This window comes from Miscanthus floridulus, chromosome 12, assembly GCF_019320115.1.
Source record: "Miscanthus floridulus cultivar M001 chromosome 12, ASM1932011v1, whole genome shotgun sequence".
In the NCBI taxonomy this organism is placed as follows: Eukaryota; Viridiplantae; Streptophyta; class Magnoliopsida; order Poales; family Poaceae; genus Miscanthus; species Miscanthus floridulus.
The window spans coordinates 1,541,685-1,565,111 of NC_089591.1; the positions used below are offsets into that span (position 1 = coordinate 1,541,685).

Sequence of the window (23,427 nt, forward strand, 5' to 3'; positions counted from 1 at the left end):
TATTTCTTAGCCCCAAAACCAAAAGGTGTATTTGCAGAATTTTAAATCCCCTGCGCATTACTTCATCAGTTTCAATACAAGCATGGGCCTTTCTTTTCATGGCCAAGCGCTGACATTTTCTGGTAGAATGATACTAACTGTATAGGAATGTTAGCCGTGGAAAATTATATGCTGTGCTCTGTCAGAGCATAAATAAAAAGCAACATAAATCCATTCTGAGTGCAGCTCTCGGTACAACCATACTGAAGGCAGGTTTCATTCAGGCCTGCAAAAATATTAGTAGTTGTTATGTGCAACTATCTAAGGAGTAACACAGATGAATGATCAAAGTTTGGAGAGGGTAAGAATTAGTAGCACTGAAGAGCAATTGTCATGGCAAACTGCATATCCTGGAAGAAAACAGTATGTATGTGTAACAACTGATTTGCACGCTGTGCTGATTGCTGACCAAATAAATACAAGGAGCGAGAACAGTGGTATTATTGCAACTCAAATCTATATATCCAACCTGGTCATGGAGATCTAACTCACTACACTTGTATCATCATACAAATGAAGACATTGCTCACTAATATTTTGTTAGATATTATTATCCATTGAAATATATACTTGACTGGATAGGAAAGTGGCCACCGTTTCGATGCCTTGAAAAAAAAATCACTGTCGATTCCTTCGTAGGTGCAGTGCATTGCAGCACCAGGCTATTGTTGATGCAGGCAAGGAAAGTGGTCACCTCTGACTGGGCCATTGAAGCCTGCTGGGGAGGCGCCAGTGAAACTCGTGGTGGCCTGGCTTACGTAGAGGGCCGCCGATGTTGCAGGCAGGCTGCATGGGGCTGATTATTCGGTCGTGGCCCAAATAGATGCTGGGTGGTCGGAGTCTTCGGTGCGCACTGGCCACCTTCAGCCCAGCACCATCGTCAACTGTGCTCTTATTACAATTACAATTACAATCACCGTGTCCCTAGGATGACCTGACCGTCTTAGTTTTCAGGGGCGGGCACGATCCCATCTGTTATTTGGTTGAGAAAGTACGGGATGACTCTGTTTTCGGCTTGGTTCTGGAACATTAAAATTGAGATGAACCTTTGACAGGTAGGGCCCACCATTCATCAGTCTTTTTTTCTTTTTCCTTTTTTTTTCTTTTTTGTTCTTCCTTATCCTTTCTTCTTCGTTCTTCCGTCGCGCTTCGTTCTTCCTTCGCACGTGACCCCGCGGCGGGATACCTGAGCTGCCGGTGGCGTCGGGCCCGCGCACCGCTGCCAGCCGGGGCTCTGTCTTCCCATCCACGCGTCGGGCCCCAGGGCCAATCTCCGCAGCTCCTTCTCCCTCCATCGGCGCCTCGTTGGCCGTGCGCTTGTACGCCGTCTCCTCGCCCTCGCGGCCGCTCGTCCTAGGTCCCATCCCCGTCCACCCTTTTTTCAGGGGCGGCTTCGACCTGGATATTAGGAGAATACTGCCCCTCCTATCTCCCAACCAAACACTCCTAAAAGTGGGATCGTCCCACCCCATCCCATCTCATGCCACCAACCAAACACTACCGGACATTATCATTTACCTACTTAAAAATGATTTGCAGATGCATCTACTCTCTCTGTCAAGGAAAACATGCAATTCTAGTACAGTATCATGTTTAAGTTTATCATGTTTGACCAATTATAAATAAAAAAAACTACAAACACGTGTAGCATCAAATAAATATCATTAGATTAATTATGAAATATATTTTCATAACAAATTAATTTGGAGTCATAAATATAAATATTATTCACTAAAAACTTGATCAAATAAATCTTTTCTTAAAGGCCCAAAAACGGGGTAGAATTGCGTTGAATGACCCGACGCCGAATTGACCAATTGACCGGTGTTGACCCGATGCTATTTTGTCATAAATATAAATATTATTCACTAAAAACTTGATCAAATAAATCTTTTCATAACAAACCCTGTGGCGTTGAATGACCCGACGCCGACGTACTGGGCCCCATGCGCCACCGTGTCGCCGTCGACCGGGGTCGTCCGTGACGTGGCAAGACCTCGGCGTCGTGTCAGTCGACGCCGACCCTCATACCTTGGCATCATGTCCTAAGACGTCTAAAAATGGTCTATTTTTAGCAAACGTTTTGGCTAGGGTCTTTTTGTAAAAAATGTTTTTAAAAAGGACCAAAATACAAAAATATCACTCATCGCGCCTGGCCACACCGTAGGCCAGTAGCACAAGTCAGTGGTGTCCCCGTTCTTGTCCTTGGTCGCCGCCGCGGTGACGGTGAGGGCCCCCGGTGGAGAGGAGGCGGCGTCTGAAACGTCGATCGGTGACCCGGGTCCATTGCATGCCGTTGCCGTGGCCGTGCGGTCGGTCGGCAGGGAGATGGAGATCTCTCGCCGCCCGACAGGGGGCTGGGGATGGTTCTGGGCTCCCGCGGGGCATGCCATTCCCGATTATTCACTAAAAACTTGATCAAATAAATCTTTTCTTAAAGGCCCAAAAACAAAGTTTGTTCTACTCCACTCAAACTTCAACTTTTATTTAAGGTGCAACTCCATAAAAGCACTGTAAGCAATTGGTCAACACCGGTCAAAATAGCATCACGGTAAAGCTCAATTTAGAGTTTTTGACCGATTGAGGCATTTTCTTGACCTTTGCTCAACATGAATCCTTCATGACTTTTGTTGTAGAGTTCATCTAGAGTCATTTGGGCAAGGTTGCAAGGTTTGGTTGATGACACATGTTCTCATTCACTTAATAAGACCATTCCAACAAGGATATAACTTATCATTTCAGGTGACTTTTTGATTCCAAACTTCATGAAACTTTTCTAGTGACTCTAAATTTCAGGTGACTTAATAAGACCATTCCAACAAGGATATGACACATGTTCTCTCATGGGTTTAGTTTTAGCAAATGTCGAGTGGAGGTTGCTCGAGTGGAAAGGGTTTCGGTGGAGGGAGAGGAAAGGGGGTGAGGAAGGGACCTCCGATTGTGTGGGAGGGTTCTCTGGGTTCTGATTCTTTTGAAGAACCAATAGATGAATTTCCTTTGGAGAGGAAGAGTGACTTCACCCGTGAGAGACCTTTTAGATCATACGACAAGCGCATTGAAGATTGGCCAAAATGCCGCCACGGTTTGGATTGTGTTGTGCAGATGTACGACGACTGTGACGGTGGAGGCCGTCGTTTCTTCAGATGCCCGCGAGGATTTGTATTTTCTTTGAACTCTCTCCATTTTTAGATTTGCATTTGGTTTATAGTAGTACTTATTGGTAGATGGGTTTTCAGAATTCAAGCTGTCCAGATAATTGTGGCTTCACTAGATGGGTCGACCCTGCTCCTATCTATCCCCATCAACAGTACATCACATATCTACAGGGACGCATCTTTGACCTAGAGTATGGCCCTGGAAGTGGTAACAGGGACACGTCGGACGATGACAACAGCAATGATGCAGAGGAGGCACTATGCAATAATCCGAACTGCCAGTGCCCGTACCATAAGAAGCATGGGCCTCCTTCTCCACCGCCACCGCCGCCGTCAACTGGAGGATACTATGGGGAAGGCGCAACTCAGTTCAATATGTGGGAGCATTATTAGGACCAACCTTTGTTAGTCAATCCGAATGTGGAATGCTTGTATGAGTTGTTCTTTTCAATCTCCTAAGGCATGCTAGGTTTAGTTTGCAACATGCCATTGTTAGTTTTCATGTGAGTGTGTAATCGTAGTACCTTTGCAATGTCTGTATCACTTGTTTCTTTCAATCCCCTAAGGCATGCTAGGTTTAGTTTGCGACATGCCATTGTTAGTTTTGATGTGAGTGTAATCGTTGTGCATTCGCTATTTCATAAATTGCAGTTTACCTATCTCTAAGTTTCATGTACTATGGTTGATTTCCAAACTGAAAAAAAGATTTGACTCTCTCTAAAAATAGGGGATTGAAATCGAACCAATCTTCGATTTTCCCTGCAGGAACAAACATAAATATAGCATGTCTACTCTTATTAGTGTAACTCGTGTTAGTAGAAGAGGAATCGTTGAAAAAGATTTTTCATTTGAATCATGCAAATAGGATTTCAACCTATACCAAAGGTTTAGTTTAATACTTTATTCTTTCTTTTTTATGATTTATAGGCTCGGCGTCAAGTCGGACGACGCCGAGATAGAAGACCATGGCGTTGATTCAGCCCACGCCAACCCTAGGGTTTGGATTCCCACAGCCCACGCCAGGTTTGGGCCGAACCTCGGCGCTGAGTCGACCCACGCCGAGATTAACGGCTCAGCGTCAAATTATGGAACGCCGAGCTTGGGCACCTCGTCGCTTCGAGGCAAAGGATTCCAGTATGTACCAGGGGTCGGCGTCAATTGACTAAACGCCAAGGTGCCCACCCTCGGCGTGTGTTCAATTGACGCCGATAGCCTGGGTTCACCAAAACAATGAACTGAGCGTATAATACACATAATACATGAGCATATAGAATTTCACATAACAAATGACCACACCGACATACACATTCATTCAACATCCATACATACATAAGGTCCAACACATTCAACATCCTTACATAGTCCATACATATGCTTCATCAATCATCCAACATAGTCCAAACATAGTACAAGGTCCATACATAGTGCATTACATAAGGTCCAATGCATACATAGTGTCGGTGTTTCGGACCGGGGGGGTCCTCAACCAACTAGTGAATTTGAGCACTAGGGCGGCGTGGTTGTCGAAGTGGTCCGTCCTTGGAGCACTAGGGCGGCGTGGCAGTCCCATCCGACCCTGTGCGTCGTGGGAGCCCCGGGATTACCTCGGAGTGGGTGCGGCGGAGGACGTGCAAATCATTGTGGATGAACTGTGCACGTCGAGCTATCGTCCGGCTGAGATTGCGGGAGTGGTTGAAGTATTAATGAGACATGACGTGCTGTCGGGAGGGTCGGCCGAGGCTGGGGGGCGACGGGTCACGGATGAACTGGCCTCGAGCGACGCGAAGAATGAGGCCTCGCGCGAGACGGAGATCGGGCTTCTTGCCGAGGCCTTCCGCGAGAGGCCTCGCGCGACACGAAAAATGCACCTCCTGTCGAGGCCTTCTGTGGGGAGCCTTGCACGAGACAGAGATCGTGTCCCCTGCCGAGGCCTCCTGTGGAGAGCCTCGCGCGAGGCGGAGATTGCGTCAGGACGCCAAGACCTCCTGCGCGAGGCTCGAGGCGAGGAGGAGGGCTTGGTGGGCCCGGTCGTGGTGGGTGAGGGGCCCATGGCTTATCTTCTAGCTTTGTTTTTTGATGGGACTTAAGCGACCCCTTTGATGTTCGCTCGGGATACTCCGTTCTAAGGTACCCGACACATAGTCCATGCACAAAAGAAGCATATGAAGTCTTTGGATCTTTTAGCTCGCTCCTTGTCTAATGCTCCATCATTTTCTCCTTGTCTCTCTTTTTTCCTACAGTAGTGCATTTTCACAACTTTTAGCGGATATTGAGCTAAGTTAGAAACCATTAATTAGAGTACCTTCACATAGCTATTTGGTGATTGCTAAAATCTAAGCCAAGTATCATGATTACCATATGAAAAGTCACTGGAAAAGTTTCATGAAGTTTAGAATCAAAAAGTCACCTGAAATGATAAGTTATATCCTTGTTGGAATGGTCTTATTAAGCGAATGAGAACATGTGTCATCAACCAAACCTTGCAACCTTGCTCAAATGACTCTAGATGAACTCTACAACAAAAGTCATGAAGGATTCATGTTGAGCAAAGGTCAAGAAAATGCCTCAATCGGTCAAAAACTCTAAATTGAGCTTTACCGTGATGCTATTTTGACCGGTGTTGACCAATTGCTTACAGTGCTTTTATGGAGTTGCACCTTAAATAAAAGTTGAAGTTTGAGTGGAGTAGAACAAACTTTGTTTTTGGACCAAGAGCTAGATAAGCTTGTAAGAAAGTCAAAACGAGCCCTAAAGTTGGAATCCATGACTGTTTTGGGGAGCACAAAATTTGGCTAAGTCTGGATGACTGAATTCAGGATTTCAGTTTTCATGTACCCCACTTTGGAGCCTTGTATCTCTCCAACGAGACCAAATAAGACTTTGAACCTTTAAGAAAAGTTGTAGTACTCATATAGATCTACAACTCTTGTTACTATATTTTGTGCCAGAACTAAACAGATCAGGAGGTACGAAAGGACAAAGATTTATATTCAGTCGCGTTTTTGGGATAGAATTGCGTTTTGAATCTCATTGTACAACTAGCTCGGCGTGGTGTGACTACACGCCGAGGTTGGCCCTGTGGCGTTGAATGACCCGACGCCGACGTACTGGGCCCCATGCGCCACCGTGTCGCCGTCGACCGGGGTCGTCCGTGACGTGGCAAGACCTCGGCGTCGTGTCAGTCGACGCCGACCCTCATACCTTGGCGTCATGTCCTAAGACGTCTAAAAATGGTCTATTTTTAGCAAACGTTTTGGCTGGGGTCTTTTTGTAAAAAATGTTTTTAAAAGGGACCAAAATACAAAAATATCACGGCGCGATGAGGCGACGGAGGTGGTCGTCTAGGCCAACTTCTTTGGCGCCGGCTTCTGGCGAAGCCCGTCGAGGTGCTCATGGTCGCCGCCGTCGACTCTCCCTGCCGCTTTCTTCGACTCAAATCCGTCACATGGATGGCTATGGTATCACCGGTTAAACCAATCCCCGTAGTAAAAACTTTTGCGCATCTCTACCTAATAATTAATAATAAAGAGGTAATATTTCTGTCTCTTTTCTTTTTTTGTTTGATCCAGCCTCTCCTACCTCCTCAGACCACTCGGATCGAAGAAAAACCGTATAAAATATACCAAAAAGAATCATGACTAACAAGACTCGAACTCGAACGTTATGGATAGAATATTGACTCGAACTCGAACTTCATGGATAGAATATTAACTCCACATCACCTCAAATCTCCCTTAGCATCACGAATACAACACAAGACAATCAAAATTCACCATAAATAAGAAAACAAACGTACAAATTTGAGGCCGCCAATAGGGAGCGATCCCGGCTCTCCTGTTTACCCTAAAAAAACCAATCCCCGAGGTAAAAATGTGAGCTCCGGCTATTGATTATTCGTTCAACTACAGATCGTTGCAACGACGACGACCAATTTTATCACCGTAGTATGCTAGTTTTAGCTCTTGTTTAGTTGGATCCTAAAATCCAAAAAGTTGCTATGTGCATGGAGCATTAAATGTAGACGAAAAGAAAAACTAATTGCACAGTTTGGTGGGAAATTGCGAGACGAACGTTTTAAGCCTAATTAGTCAATGTTTGGACACTATTTGCCAAATAAAAACGAAGGTGCTACAATAGCCCCAAAATCCAAATTTTGCGAACTAAACAAGGGCTTAACTACCAATTCTACTGTACTCTCTCCGTTCAGAAATAAGTGCAGTTCGAGAGTGTAGAGGAAGAGATCAAGGTTAGTAAAAAATTACAAATATGTCTCTATAAACGTGTAATTATTGCACCTTGGAAGAGAGAAAGTAGAAAAAAAATTTGGGAATTTTTTTGAACTGTAAAGTGTACTTATTGTTGTACGGAGGGAGTACTCAGCTACCAGTTTTGACTGTGCCCTACTGCATGTACTCCTGCTACCAGTATGTCTCCGCAGCAGCCAATTGTTTTTGTTTTCAATTTTTTTTCGCCTGCTACCGTGCTAGGAGGACGTCTATGCGATCGCTGTAGCAGTATGTCCCCGCAGCAGCCAATTGTTTTTGTTTAGTTCGCGAAACGAAAATTTTTGAATGTTATATCGGATGTTTTGGGATGTCGGAATGGATTTTCGGATACTAATAAAAAAAAACTAATTACATAGCTCGGCCGGAAACTGCGAGACGAATTTATTAAGCCTAATTAATCCATCATTAGTGCATGTTAGTTACTGTAGCACTTATGGCTAATCATGGGCTACTTAGTCTTAAAATATTCGTCTCGTGATTTTCAACCAAACTGTGCAATTAGTTTTTTTTTCTATATTTAATACTCCATGCATGTGCAAGATTCGATGTGATAGTTTGAGGTGAAAATTTTTGGGAACTAAACCAGGCCTGAATGAATAGCTAGGCTACTAGTGGCAGGGGCTGTCTTTGGTGCCCGTTTAGTTCCCAAAATTTTGCAAAATTTTTCAAGATTTTCCGTTACATCGAATCTTTGGACGCATGCATGAAGCATTAAATATAAATAAAAAATAAAACTAATTACATAGTTTAGACGAAATTCACGAGACGAATCTTTTAAGCCTAATTAGACTATGATTAGACACTAATTGCTAAATAACAACGAAAATGCTACAGTACCATTTTCCAAAAAATTTCGCCAACTAAACAAGGCCTTGGTCGGGGTGACCAGGGTGCTGGGCCTATCATCTATCTAAGCCTAGGCAGAGCTCAAAAATCCAGATTCTGAATAATAAAAATCCCTTCCTATTTGGATTTTTAGATTATGGTCGTGGATTCTACGTAGAAATTTCGAAAGCTTATTTCCCAAAATATCTCTCAACATTGTCCTTTTCTCTATGTCCTGCACTTGCACATGAAACGGTAACACATGCATGCTGACCATTTACTATTGTCCTGTTCGCTTGGCTGCTGTCGGTTGATTTGTTATGAGAGAAAAATATTGTTAGTTGGCTGAAAAAGTATGGCTTATAAGTCAAGTGAATAGGGCGTATATGTCTGTCCAAAATACACACTGTACGTCCAAAATACATGCACACATATACTCTTATAATTTTCATGTCCACAAAACCAAACACCAATTAAAGTTCATACAAATATCCACTTATATTCACGTACGCGTTGTAAAGAAAGCATTAGCAAGATTATCTCGGAATACATTCATGTCTTCTTGTGCATTGATTGATAGCCCAGTAAGAGAGAGAGAGGATAGACCAAAGCAAGTCCTTGTGGAAGCTTTCCACCAAGAACGACATGTCTTCTTCCCCCGCTGCAAATGGCAGCAGATGGTAATTGTAATTGAATCCTGCTATATATCTGTCCTCGGAAGTCGGAACTATTATATTCCCCTGCTCTTCTTCTCCGTCGTCCCCAAGGCTCCTCTCCCTCACATGCGACTCCTGACTGCACCTTCATACATCCATCTATGCATATACACCTAAAAAAGCAGTAAGGGTATGTATCGTCTGCGCCCCCGCTCATCGTCTCTCCGTATCCTAAAAGAAAACCTGTAGATCACACCTCAGCCTGTTCGTTTGGCTGTGGCTTATCGTAAACGATCGTAAATTTTCATCTGGAAGTATTTTTCTTTCACACAAACCAGTCAGTAGTACTTTTTCACGAACCAGCAACGATATGAACCAACCAACTGAACAGGGTGATCCGTCACATGTTCTGGCTTAGAAAATCCCCTAACCAAATACTATGTATTAGCCCCAGTACCCAAAAACCCTACCCAGACTGATATACGTCGCCGACCATGGCCGCGCCGATTCGGGTCCACGAGGACCTGCCGCTGCTCCGCCAGAGCGACGCACGGCTCTTTCGTCGTCAACGTCGAAACCGGCCACCTCATCCCTATGGACGACCGACCGCTGTTCCGTAGGTACTTCCTCGAAGGCAATATGATTGCTTCGTTGTTTCTTGCTTATCCTGTTTAAAGCAAATTTGAGTCGCATATTTGTTACAGCTGGTCCCTTGGTTGGAGGCTTGGAGCCATTGCATTTGACCACTGAAAACATGATTTGCAAATATTCAAACTACTGAATTTCAGATTATGTAATGGTAAGCATATGCATTGGTTCTACTTGCAAGCATCCATGAATTCTTTACTAAGCTGTTGAGGGGCTAGCTCCATCGCTGGGCAAGACATCGTGCACTGATATGGGTGGCGGCGGCGTGCGTTCGTCGAGTCCGTGTCCGTGTGGACGACGATGAGCAAGCCCCGCAGGAACGCCGCGCCGCGATGCACGAGGCCTGCACAGGCAAGCCCCGTAGGCCTGCCTTGGCTCTGCTGCGGAGTCTGCATTGAATGATACAGGTCATATAAACTATACTCTATACTCCCTTCTGGGAAAGAAGTCGTTTTAGGGGTTTAGATGATTTGCACAAATCAAGTCGTTTTGGCTTTGTTAACACTCTTTGGACATGTGGCTCCTTGTTCCCTGTGCTTCATTAATCGCGACGCTCGCCTCGCTTCGTTAATCGCGACGCCGCGGCCGCAGTCAGTGACTCAGTGCGTCGCTCGATCGCTCGTCTCCCCTTCTGCTTCCTTGCCTTCTTCGCTCGCTCGCGCTATGGAGTCCACGGAGATATTTCGTCGCCCATGGCTGGTGCCGCCGCCGCCGCAAGCGCTACCCGTACGCTGGCTCTGCTGGCGTGCTGGTGTGGTGACGACCGTGAAGTAGTAGATGAAAAAGAAAGATGCCAAGACAGAGCACTAGAACACATCGGTAAAGTTGAGAGCAGAAATCACGCATCAGGCAAAATCACGAACGGTCGCAAAAAAGAGAGGCAAAATCACGAACAGGCAAAAACCGGAGCGCCCAACTGCACAGTGCCATGCACATGCAAAACTAGATAGCGTGTTCGTGCGTTGCTATGGGATAACTAACAATTTATACTAAAAACACGCAGATCGCACGATAAGTTAACAACACTGTTAAATTAAATACCAACGTTAAAGTGACATTTAATCCAAAAAGCAAAGTTTATGAATTTAACACAGTCACGGAGTGCGCGGCGTCGTAGGTTCACAAACTCTAGAGCTTCCAGAGATTGGGTCGAATCCAACCTAGAACCTCGGAACCCTGCATCTTTTCCTGGATGGGCTTCACTTCAGATGCGCCGGTAGCAATATCAACGATCTCCAGTCGATGGACCAAGTCGTATGGATCCCCATACAATGGCTCAGACATGTAGATTTTATTCTCCTTGTATTTGGATACACTTGTTCCACTAAAGCTTTTATTGAAATATTTAGATACGAACAGTGTCTGATCACCGATATCCCTCACCCTGGACCACTCTGGCGTACGGTCGTGGAGGTTGCACTTGTAGATCGCGCTGCTGTAGGTGAAGCTCTGTGTCTCGTGGAACGTGCTCACCATGGCACCCACAATGTGCAGCTCATCGTTTGATTCTAGGTAGCAGCGGTGGCAGAGCCCCACAGTGGCGACAGCGATGGCAGCAGCGTCAGCGTCGCGGTTGGAGTAGCGCCGGCGGCATTGCTACTACAGACAGAGATTTCTCCAGTGTAGTCGATCGCCAAGAACTTGTCTTGGCAGTGGACGATGGACCCCACGGAGAACTCTAGCTTGGTGTCGAGCAGCGTCCATGCGCTGTTGACTCCAACCCGACAGAACGCGACCTTCGTGAAGCACCCAAGCATGGCCATGGCCACGCACTCGCGGTTGGCGGCATCAGGCGGCGCCGAGAGCACAATCTCATGAAAGAACACGCCCCTCATGTCTTCTAGCTTGATGGCTCTGCTTGCGGCATCCGCGTCCCCGTAGCCGTTGGTGGGATGAAGGACCCACCGGTCGTGAACCCTAGACACGTGTTCTAATGAGGACGCCACCACAACGTGTTCGCCTGCTGGCAGGAGCTCAATGCGGGGGCACAGGCACTAGTGAATGGATTCAACAACATCACGGATGCCGCCTCGTCCATGAGCACCAGCCACCCACACGAGGAGCCGCACGCCACCTTGCTGCGCACGTCGGGCAGCGTCTTGGACAAGACCTTCTTCTCCGGGACGCAGTAGAAGCCGACGCGGTCCGAGTTGGGGTCGAACGGGAGCAGCAGGAGCGGCCCGAAGGTCGTGAATGGGACAACGGTGCGCCATGGGGAGCAAGCGGATCGGAAGGACACCGCGTCGTGGCCTAACGCGAGACGCTGCCCGATGGACTCGAGGAGATCCTCTGACAGGCCGGATCTCCAGTCAGGGAGAGGTAGGGACCTTCTCTTAGGATTGGGAGGCTGAGCCATGGAAGACAGATGGCATCAACTATTGTTCACGTAAGAAACAACAAGCGAGGGCGATGGAACACGTGAGCATGAAACCAAATGAAAGAAGAAAAAAGTTGTCCCTTTTGCAAATGCAAAGAGGGGAAGTAATTAAATGTAGGCAGATTTGACAAGGTTCTCAGAAATACAAAGAGGTTCCTTTTGTCTTAATTCTCTTTCCTTTTGTGTTAATTCTCTTTCCTTTTGCTCGTTGCCATATATGCTGGTGCATGCAAACATGCAATGTGTATATGGATAGCACAATAATTTTCTACTTCCTATTTTGCTGTGATTCCTCTATCACATGACAGGCAATATTCAATCAAGAAGATGTCGTGGGATCATAGGCGTAGGCAGATGGACGAACCAAAACAAATGTCGCACAAAAAAATGTCCACACTTTGTTCTTTTTAGTTGTAAGAGATTTATAGCATCACGGACATATATATAGTAGAAGTACAAATGAGTTCTCCTTTTTTTGCCTTCAGATTTTACAAATTGGTTTCAAACAGACCTCCCAACGTCGTTACTGACTACAGAGCACGCCCCTACACCTACTGATAGTAGCAAGCATGGCGGGCAACCGCAGAGAATCCACAGTATCTGAATTTTACAAGAATCGACATAGTAGAAAAAATTGGTTATCACCTATTTTCTCATTGACAGTCTATTATGAAGCATGCAGATAATTTACTACTGTTGTGCCAGCCCCTCGGCGTATCGCTAGGTCGAATAGGCACCATCCCCCAACCTTTTGGTGGCGAGGGGATGCGCAAAAACGCTAACGCTCAAGAGTCTTCTGTGCTAGCCCCTCGGCATATCGCTAGGTCAAATAGGCGCCGTCCCCCCAATCTTTTGGTGGTGAGGAGATGTGCGAAAACGCTGACCCTCGAGAGGCTTCTGTGTCATCCCCTCGGCTTATCGCTAAGCCAAGATGGAGCTGATGTCGTTTCTACTTTGCATGCCATGCTTTTATTGTTTTCGAGATGGTGTTTTACATTCGGTTCAGCGCTAGGTGTATTGGCAGATATGTACAATCGGTATCTTTCCTTCTGCTTCTTGGCTCGCAACATCTAGCTTGTTTGGATGATTCGCTAGAGTGAATCAGCACTATTGTCAGGCGAATTAGCTAAATTGTTGCGTGGTGTTGTGGCGTCGTGCTTACCAACATAGAGCTGATGCAAGAATCCAATCTCATGGATGTACATGGCCTCATGTTGTGGTTTCACCGGATGGGGGATGTTACATTTTTTCTAGCAACATCCCTCCATGCTTGCTTGTCGTAGTGACATGGCCTCATCCTGTTGCCTCATCTTTCAGCTCCATGCCCGGCGAATACCGGGCGTACGCTCCTTTTGGGCAGTATGAGCTCTAATCTTTACGTGTTTTCACGCAACATCTAGATTTCATCGCATGTTGCTTTATGCTTGTAGAGCCTTTTGTCCTATCCTAGGGACTTCGCAGTTTCGGCGATTGCTGAAACCCCTGACACTCTCTTAATCCCACTCATTGCGCTTGCACGTGAGGACTCCTCACACGCTATCACGGTCGATCTGAGCGGCATAGGGTGGCTACCCTAATGCTTTAGCCCTAGACTTAGACTTGATTTGGTGTCTTGGGGAACCCCGGGCGTGTTATTTATAGGGGTTTAAGGGCTCAGGGTTATTAGTTTTGGTTGTTGCGGTTGGTGGCAACACTTTACTACCAGTTGTTTGGTGTCTTTCTTAACTTTTGTTATCCTTTGTGGTACATGCTCCTATATGCGCCTGCCTTCCCCGATAATGCTTTCGCTCTCAACACTGGTAGCAAATAAGATTTTGCACCTTCTGATCTATAAACATTGTTCCCACTCCTTTGTGGTGGTACTAAATTTTTATGGCTCTTGAGCCTTTTTGTGTTTGTTGCCACTCCTTTTTGGTGGTGCGAACTATTTTTGAGCCTGTCTGACTCTATGTTTGCCGACACTCCTTTTTGGTGTCGCAAAACATTCACGGCTGAAAGGTCCTTATGTGGTTTTGGTAATTGAGTGACAACCTAGGTGGACTAATTGTGTTTATGTGAGATACATAGGTGATTAGTCCACAGGTATATGTGTGTGAGCAACATATGCCATGAAGGTGAAAATGGCTTGGAGATGTTGCAAACCTCACACATGTGATGATGAAGGAGCTCATTGCACATGAGACATGACATTGAGTCATGTGATCAAGTTGGAGAAGATCAAGACAAGACTTGGCTTGATGGACCGGTTGCAAGCGTGAAGGGCAAGTCAGAGGCTTTAGAGCGATGGACTACATGGCGGTGAAGCTTGAGCAAGACTTGGCGCCGATGGATGAAGGCAACGGTGAAAAGCAAGTGAAGTCAAGATCGATGAACCAATATGATCATGTGATGATATGAAGTGGATCATATCATTGTTGATCATGTTGGTGCATGTGTTGCATCGACATTGGAGGAGATAGAATGGAATGCGCAAGGCAAAGGTATAACCTAGGGCATTTCATTTCATCGGTCATAGGTGTATAGAGAAGTTTATGACCGGGTTTAGGATAGATGGCCATACTATCAAGAGGGGCAAACTTGTTTGCATATCGGTCATCTAGTGCCACTCGAGTGATCTAACTTTGCATCATCGCTAGGATTGAGTGGCGTGGCAAGTTGAGTGGCTAATCCTTTGGAAAATAATTGTGAAAATGCTAACACACATACACATGATGGTGTACACTTGGTGGTGTTGGCACATTTACAAAGGAGATGAAGTTGGAGTTGATGTGGATCAACTCGGCGATGAAATGGAGGCGAGAAGGGTTTGGAACTCCACCGGCGGAGTGTCCACCCGTAGAGTGTGGACAGTCCGACGATGCCACTGACACCCTATACAGAAAAGATAGGGTCTCACAGAGTGGACCAGACACTGGTCACGTTGTGACCGAACGCTGGGGTCCTACATCCGGTCAGTGGCGGCCGAGAGCGTGCAGCGTCGGTCTTCAACCGGACGCTGGCGCTAGAAGTGACCGAACACTGGCAGGGTGTGTCCGGTTAGGCTGACATACAGTGATGTAGGCGACACAAAAAAGTTGGAGAAGGACCGGATGCGGATGCTGTGTTTGATCGTGACTGACCGGACGCATCCAGTCACAACTGGTACCTTATTGGAAATGACCGGACGCTGGGGTTGCTGCGTCCGGTCAATTTGAGCAGCTGCGTCCGGTCATCACTTAACCATTGAGATCAAGTGATTGAGGTTGAATGGAGGCAACACATGGTGAGCATCCGTTGACCGAACGCTGAGGTCCTACGCCCGGTCGATACGACCAGAGCGTCCGGTCGTCCCGAGTTTTGCCCAGTGAAGGGGTAATGGCTACTTTAGCCCGTGGGGCTATAAATAGAAGGTGGCCTTGGCCATGGCTGGGGCTGAGCACCTCGAGGGACTTTGTGTCCATGCTTGTGAGTGCTTAGGAGCCCTCCATCTCACATATACTTGATAGTGATCATTCGATTGTGTGAGAGAGCGATTCTAGCGCGATTGCATCGTGAGGTTGCATTGAGTGGCACTAGGTGATCGAGTTGCAAGCTAGTGGTGCTTGTTACTCTTGGAGGTTGCCACCTCCTAGATGGCTTGGTGGTGGTCTCCATCGAAGCCTGCAAGAAGCTTGTGCGGTGCTCCGGAGAAGAGCTTTGTGAGGGGCATTGTGCTCTCCTCACGGGAGCCGCAAAGAGCAACTCTAGTTGAGCGTGTCATTGAGCTACCCTCACTTTCGGGGTAGGTTCTTACGGTGCCTGACGTGTGGGCTTAGCGGGTGATGCCAATTAGCCGCCGAACCACCAAGTGAGCGGTCGACACAACGGGGGCTAGCGTGTTGGCAAACACGTGAACCTCAGGAGAAAAATCACTGTGTCAACCTTGTTCTTCCCGTTGGTTTGCATCCTCATTATACAAGCTTGTAATTACTTTTATATACATTGTGCTTGTGTAGTTGCTCTTGCAATTAGTTAGCTTGTGTAGCTTACTAGTTACCTTCTTGCTTGTGTAGCATAGAAGTAGCTCCCTTGCATGGCTAATTTGGTTTGTGTAACCTTGTTAGTCACATTGCTTAGTTTGTGTAGCTAAGTAATTGTGCTCCCTAATTTGACATTGGTTGCCTTGTTGTTGAGCATTGCTAGTAAGCTTAGATAGCTTTGTGGTTTTGCTTACTAGTTTGTATAGAAGCTCCCTTGTTGCTTAAAGTACTAGTGGCATAGGTTTGTGTGACCTTGCTTCTAGAATTGGTTAGGCGAGCTCTAGGTAGCCCGGCACCTTTGTTGCTTAATTAGTATCTTTAGAAGGTGTTAGAGAACATAGATAGAGGGGTGTAGTCTTGGCTAGACCAATAGTTATAATTCCACACTTGTTTCGGTTAGCTGACGCGATTAATTTTAGAAAGGACTATTCACCCCCTCTAGTCCGCCATCTCGACCCTTCAACGGCTTATTGGCCTTTCTCTTTCACTCTCACTCCTTTTTGGTGATGCGAAAGGTTTGTGCCTTTTTTAGGCTTGTTTCTAGGTTGCTTTGTTTTGATTGTGCCATTTCGCACAAGGGTGAAACGGTGCAACCTAACTTGTGCTATCGCCATCTATATTCAGAACCTACTGAAGTCAGGTTTTGTTTCGATGTCTGACTTTTTAGACCTTGCGTGGGGAAAGTTCTAATTTAATTAATGGGGTACAAAGGATCTCCTCTTTAAAAAACCTCACACCTTTTTGCAAAGGCTTCCCCTATGAGGAAAAAAGTGTGGATCCCTTTTTGAAGTTTACAAAAATAACTAAACAAAAATTACAACCCTTTGAGGGTGGAGATGCCATGGGTAGAAATGGCGTAGGTTGTCCGTGTTCCATGTGTGTCTCGTTTAGACCCCTTCTTTGTTGAGCAGCCTGTAAACTCCTGGCTTGACGCTTGCGACCACAAACAGCCCATACCACTAGGACTGTAGCTTGCCTTGCTTGTCAGGATGATGAATCAGCACCATGTCCCCTGGGTTGATGTTCTTTCACAAAACTTTCTTGTCTCTCCAAGTCTTTGTTTCTTCATGATATCTATTGAGGTTGGATGCAGCTTGCAACTTGGCATGTTTTGCGGCTTCGAGTTCAACATACCGCTGTATTGGAGTGGTTGCTGCAATCTCAGTGCGGAAAGAGCCTAACTTGAGCTCCTCTATTGTGATTGCTCCTTCACCGTACAAGAGGCGAAAGGGAGTGAACCTGGTTGTCCGAGTGCATGAGATGTTGTGACCCTAGACGGAAGTGATCAGTTCCTGCGCCCATTTTCCATTCGAAGAATCGAACAATGATTTAGATATTGCATTGAAGATTAGGCCATTTGCCCTTTCGACTGCTCTGTTGCTTTCTAGGTGATTAACAGAGGTGAATGCTAGTTTGATTCCTAGCTCGCTGTAGAAATTTCTGAATTAGGTACAAGCGAATTGCTTTCCATTGTCGACTGTTATGTAGGACGGCACTCCGAAATGGTAGATTGTCCTTTGCCACACGAAGCTGATTAAGGTGCTCAACGTGATCTTCGCCAGTGCCTTGGCCTCGATCCATTTTGTGAAGTACTCTAGGGCTACTGCGCTGAAATGTAAATTCTCGGGTGCTGTTGGCAATGGCCCAATTATGCCGACCCCCTATAACAGAACCGACCAATTATACGAAATTAAGTAAGAAAATCATCTGCCAGAGCAGACGATTTAGCAAACTTAAGCCCGTATAACCCGGTAGTCCGTGAAATCACGAAGGATTTCAAACCAACTCACATGCCAGCTAAGATCGTAATAAGTTTAGCGGTCACCATCACATATTACATAAAAGTTCACATCATAGATACATCAGAGTTTAAACATAGTTATTACAAAATGAGTTCAAATAGAAGTAGCGGAAGCCAATTGTTCAAAACCACACACACTCACACGGAATTCAAATACAGTGCCAGCTAATGATCATCTCCAACAAAAGCATCAGACGAGACGTAAGGAATGACCATGCCCATGGTCCTAAGCATCACCCATCGTAGGATAAAGGCAGTTGATACAGTAGCCATAATACATCTGCCCATCTGCAACAAGTGGGAATAAAACCCTGAGTACGAGAAGGTACTCAGCTAGACTTACCCGACATAACCAAAAATAAGTGACACCAAGGATTATGAAAGGCTTTATAGTAGGGTAGCTGATTCATTTGCAAAAAGAAGCATTTTTAGCATTTCAATAACCTTTCCAAAAGCATTATTGTCAAGTTAATCATTATTAACGTGTCGACTAGATTTGCACCTATACTAGAGCAACCATGTGATTAAGCCAATAGTAATAACCCATGATCATCAACAACTTCCATAATGTCATATTCATTATAACTGTCCAAGTGTTCCATTAACATTACTACGATGAAGTAACTCAAGTCAAGTGCTCACTATCCAGGAGCGATGGCGATTCGAATCGATTCCTAACCAGCTGGTGATTTATTCCTTACACAAACCTCACTCACCCGCTAAAGTGAGGTATCAGTCACCGAGTCAACTATCTAGGAATCTTGAGTTTGCCAGGAACCACATGTACCCGGGGGCCGACAGACTGCACTTTGGTCTTATCATCTCGCCCCCGTGTCCTACCACACCTGCTCCGGCACAGTGCGCTGCGAGCAATCTACTCGGCCCAAATAATCTCCCAGCTTCGTGGTCGAAATGTACTTTATTCGGCCAGCTAAATGTAAGGCATGCGTTCAACATGACCTGAGGCCCAACAAAGGTCGGTCCTTAATCGACATAGATGGAAAGCACTACAGTCCAAAACTCTATAAATCTCTGTCCGGTCTCAACTTCATTTAACACTTAGTTATACCATGACTACATAGTTATCCAAGCAGATCTAGGTAACCACCTATAGCTCGTAGGTGACAGGAAATCACCCGACTTCTATCGGTCTAAGCCAGCTAAGCATTGACTCGACTGTGAATACCAGGATAACAAGGATATAGTATAACAAAGGTAGACAAGGTATAATGCAGCAACGGTTGCAAACAACTCCTAAACGTAATGCATCAATTAAAGTAAAGCATTTAATTAATAATTGCAAACTGGGGAGAAAATGCTCCGGGGCTTGCCTCTCTCGAAGGAGCTCGAGCGGTGATCGGGGCACTCTAGAAGTTCCTCAACGTCGTCCTCGTCTGCTTTGGTCACTTCCTGCGGCTGCACCTCGAACAGTTCCTCGGGCTCCTCGGGTATGACGACTGGGTTCTCAGTTTGCAATCCTGTATGATGCATGTGCATAAGTGCTTATGCAAAAAGGTGCATCGGATGAGATGAACACAATGGATATGCTTGAATGCAAGGTAGTCAACATCATCCAAGAACATGTACTACAAGCACATGTCATCTATTGCATTCTCTTCTACTACTAATATGCTAAGTCAACGCATCTCATTAAATGCTTCAAAGATACACCAAAGCTTCACTAATTTCTTAATCATACATAAAGCAACACTTGATTAAACCCTAATTAATAATAGGTTTGAATAGCAACATCTATTTTTATTGCTTAGAAAAATCTTAGAAAATTACCATAGCACAGTACTACCCTAAGTAGTCTACCATCAGATTTTTATGGCATTTGGATAAGTGGAATAGCCTACACAAAAATGATAAGCTTAGACCTAATTATGAACATGAAAATACTTTGTATTATGAAAAGTGTCAAACAATAGAGGAAATATTTTTCCTATGTTCTACACAGCAAATAATCACTGTACAAAAATTATCACATGCATATTTTATACAAATTTTGCTCTGTAGCAAAAATAACAAAAATCAGCCATTAAAGGCACTTGATCTACATCTCACAATTTTTCTACAAGACATGCATGGCACATATTTTTCCTAGGAAGTACATTACACAAGAAGAGTAACAAACTTGGAATCATATTTTTCTGATACATATAGGATTTATTAACCATTTTACAAGATATTAGCAATATCAAGAATTAATTAAAGCTCTACAGAAAAGTATCTCAAAAATGACATTCAATATTTTTATCATGTAGATCTGGTGACAAGGAACCTAGCAAAATTTGTTTCAACAAATTTGGAGCCAAAATGAGTACACAAACATTTTCCAAAGTATTTAACAGAAATCTAAAAATTCATTTCTTAATTCCTTTTTAAAACCAGCCGACGAAAATACTGGGTGCACCCGGAACTTCCACCGGCCACTGCGGCTGGGCCCTGCGGCCCCATGGGTCAGGGACCCGAGAACAGGGGAGGAGCCTCGCCGACCGGTGCTCACCGACGACGAGCTCTTCCGGTGGCGCAGGCGGTGCCAGCGTGCACACCACGCTAAGCCGCACCGACTGGGAGGGTGGCGTTGGCCTGGCGGCATGATGGACCACACGACCGTGGCAGCGCTCTCGCCAGAGAGGAAGGAGGCAGCCAAGCTCGGCCCTTACCTCGACGACGGCGGCCGCAAGCGAGCGCAAGCGAGGTAGGGACCCAAGGCAGAGCTGCTGGCGGCGGGAATCAAAGAAAGAAGGCGTGGAAGGAGGGGTACGTCGCCGACGGGGCAATGGCGGTGTTCGGTGGTGAGAGCAGGCGCGCGCTGCTGCTGTCGTGGCTTCTGAGCGAGCGGGAGTGCGAAGTGGGGAGCGCAGCGGGGTTAGGAGATGAAGGCGAGCGCGTGGAGGGTGAGGCAGGCCGGGGCTACCGCGCGGCGTGCATCGCCGGCGCATGGCAGCCACGCGGCGATCGCAACCTGACACGGTCAGGCGCGACGCGGTGCTAAGGCAGGCCAGGTGAACGGGCCAGCGTGGAGGCAGGCCAGGCGCGCGAGTTGGGCTGGGCCGCGGTGAAGGCGCGGCGTGCGGCAGGGTGGAGTGTGGGTCGGCTTCGGCTGGTGTTGACACCGTTTTTTGCACGTGTCAAAATAATCGGAGTGGACCAATTGGCAAGGGGAAAGTTATTGAATACTTTGATAGCCAATGAAAGCCAGTTTGTAAAAATGGTTGCCGATAGTTGGTGATAATCGATGGAAAGGTTGATTTGGACTCGGGCGTTGCCGATGAGGTTGGAGGAGTTGTTGTCGATGCCGATGAAAGGAGGCTTGAAGACTACTGCCGATGAGATAGGGAGTATGCCGATGAAGGAAGACTTGACGACTACTGCCGATGAAGCAGGGAATATGCCGATGGGAAGGGGGACAGTGAGATTTCCATCGTAATTGAGGCGGACAAGGAAATAGATAGGAGTTGATTTCCTTTTCTATATTTGTTAGGATATGATTCGTGTAAGAGTCACGTGTTTCCTTAGATATGGGATTGGTGTCCTAGTTGTGTTTGGTTGTGTCTCTTTAGATCAGGGTATAAATATGGAGTAAGGGGCAATGTAATAATATATATCAATCAATATCAAAACCAACTTTTTACTCCTATTTGCATCTACTTACTTTTCGGCGACTTCGTCAATTTGCATATTTTTCCTTTTTACGAGTTCTCATTGATTCGGCGAGCTGCATCGCTTCAGTGCGACCTTCGGCGATTCTCGAGTTCCGTGTGAGCACCTCTTGGCCGTGACTTCCGGGCGTATCGCTGTTGTCAGGACCAAAGTGTTCGTGTCTTCATCCTTGTCGATTAGTAGGTCAAATCGACTGGCACGCTTTGGATATCGATTCGGGTATTAGCCCTTTGTGTTTGCAGATCACTTTTGCATCAACACATCTTTTGGCACGCCCGGTGGGACAAATCAATCAATATGTTCAATTCCGAGATCGATCCAGGGAACATCATCGCAGTATCAGAAGAAGATCTCAAGGAAGAACAGAGGCAGGCTATGGAAAAGGCTGTAGAAGAATACAAGCAGCTTTGTCTGAGGTCGTTTAGCTTGAACAAGAGTGGACAAGTCATCCAGAAGCAAGATTTGCCATTACCTCGGCAGGTTACCTTTGACTCCAATCCTGGTAAACTTCAAGAGATGGTTAATTCTGCAGTAAATCATGCTTTGATTAATCATTCCAATGTGCTGTCCAATACTGTTCATAATGCTGTGGTTCGAACTCTCAAAGAAGGACAAGCGGCACCATATTACGTTGGGCCTGCCTATCATCAACCAGAGCCGGCATCTGTCAAAACTCCATCGGCTCCTACGGCCGTTGTGGGTACAGAAGTTACTTCCCCTCCAGTATTGGCAGGCTCACCTAATATACAATCTACACCGATACAATCAGATCAGGTGTTACCAGGAGGGCGAGTTCAGCTTAATACAGATCTATCGGCATCAGCTATGTCAGGCCCTGTGTCTCAGAATAACCAGATTCCTACTAATTGGTGGGGATATGGCATGCCTCCAGAGTCATCTGCTTTCAATCCTAGATTACCTCAAGTATTTGATGCAGCAGGAAGAGCGCCTATATCATCGGCCGTTTCGCCGATGGCTCAAGTGCCTCAATATGCCGCGACTACTTCTGTACAACCAACTCCAGGAGGTTTCCAGATGCCTATGATTCAAACATTCAATTCAAGTCCATCGGCGAGCGTACTGCCGATGCAGCAGAAAGCCCCTGCTTTGAGTCAAACTGGGGTTCAGTTCATGCCTCAAACCAGTTATAATTATCCAACAATATCAGCAAATTACCAGCCATCGGTAAGTTTTGTGCCGATGAGTTCTAATAATGATTGGTCAGGACAGTTACCTGTTCAACATACAGTTCAGCGAAATCAGCAGGTTGCAGGGATTCAACAAGGTCATATGCAAGCTAGTTTCCAGAATCAAGCATCGGCAGCCCAGCCGATGAATCCTTTCCAACAGGTTAATGGACCACAAGTAGCGGCAAATATGCCGATTGCTGGGGATCGTGGGCCACAAAGATATGTGGAAGGATGTCAGCAGGCACCTCCTGTAGAAATTCAACCAGTTCGTCAGCAGGAGGCTGATGCTTTTTGGGCCGATAAGATAGCAGAGATTATGAAGGATCAGTTTGGAATAAAGCCCAAGGTCAATACTTATTCTTATCGGACTCCATACCCTCCTGCATACGATTTAATTCCTCTCCCAAATCGGTACAAGGTACCGGATTTCACTAAATTCTCTGGGCAAGATGATACATCAACAATGGAACATGTCAATCGCTTCATTATTCAATGTGGAGAGGCAGCTAACAGAGATGAATTAAGAGTTCGATTATTTTCATCATCTTTGTCTGGATCAGCATTTACATGGTTCATTTCATTGCCACCAAATTCTATTATTACTTGGGTTGATCTAGAAAAACAATTCCACAAGTATTTCTTTGCTGGAATCCATGAAAAAAAGCTTACCGATTTAGTAAAATTGAGACAGCGTAATGATGAATCGGTAGAGAGCTTTGTACAAAGGCTACGAGATGTAAAGAATAAGTGCTACAGCCTGGTGCTGGATGATCGGCAGCTTGC

General features: G+C 45.9%; 1 protein-coding gene across 1 annotated transcript; it reads right to left on the reverse strand.

The window, feature by feature from the left end:
* Nucleotides 1-11,117: 11,117 nt before the first annotated feature.
* LOC136498302 (putative F-box protein At5g55150) lies at nucleotides 11,118-11,965 on the reverse strand. Its single transcript, XM_066494245.1, has 2 exons — nucleotides 11,625-11,965; nucleotides 11,118-11,526 (listed from the first exon to the last, which is right to left on the reverse strand). The coding sequence occupies exons 1-2, from the start codon at nucleotides 11,963-11,965 to the stop codon at nucleotides 11,118-11,120; spliced, it is 750 nt and encodes a 249-aa protein (XP_066350342.1).
* Nucleotides 11,966-23,427: the final 11,462 nt, after the last annotated feature.

Coding starts and splice junctions, on each gene's coding strand:
- LOC136498302 (XM_066494245.1), bottom strand. CDS start 11,965: ATGGCTCAGCCTCCCAATCCTAAGAGAAGGTCCCTACCTCTCCCTGAC. Junction 11,527..11,624: donor GACGAGGCGGCATCCGTGAT/GTTGTTGAATCC, acceptor ACACGTGTCTAG/GGTTCACGACCGGTGGGTCC.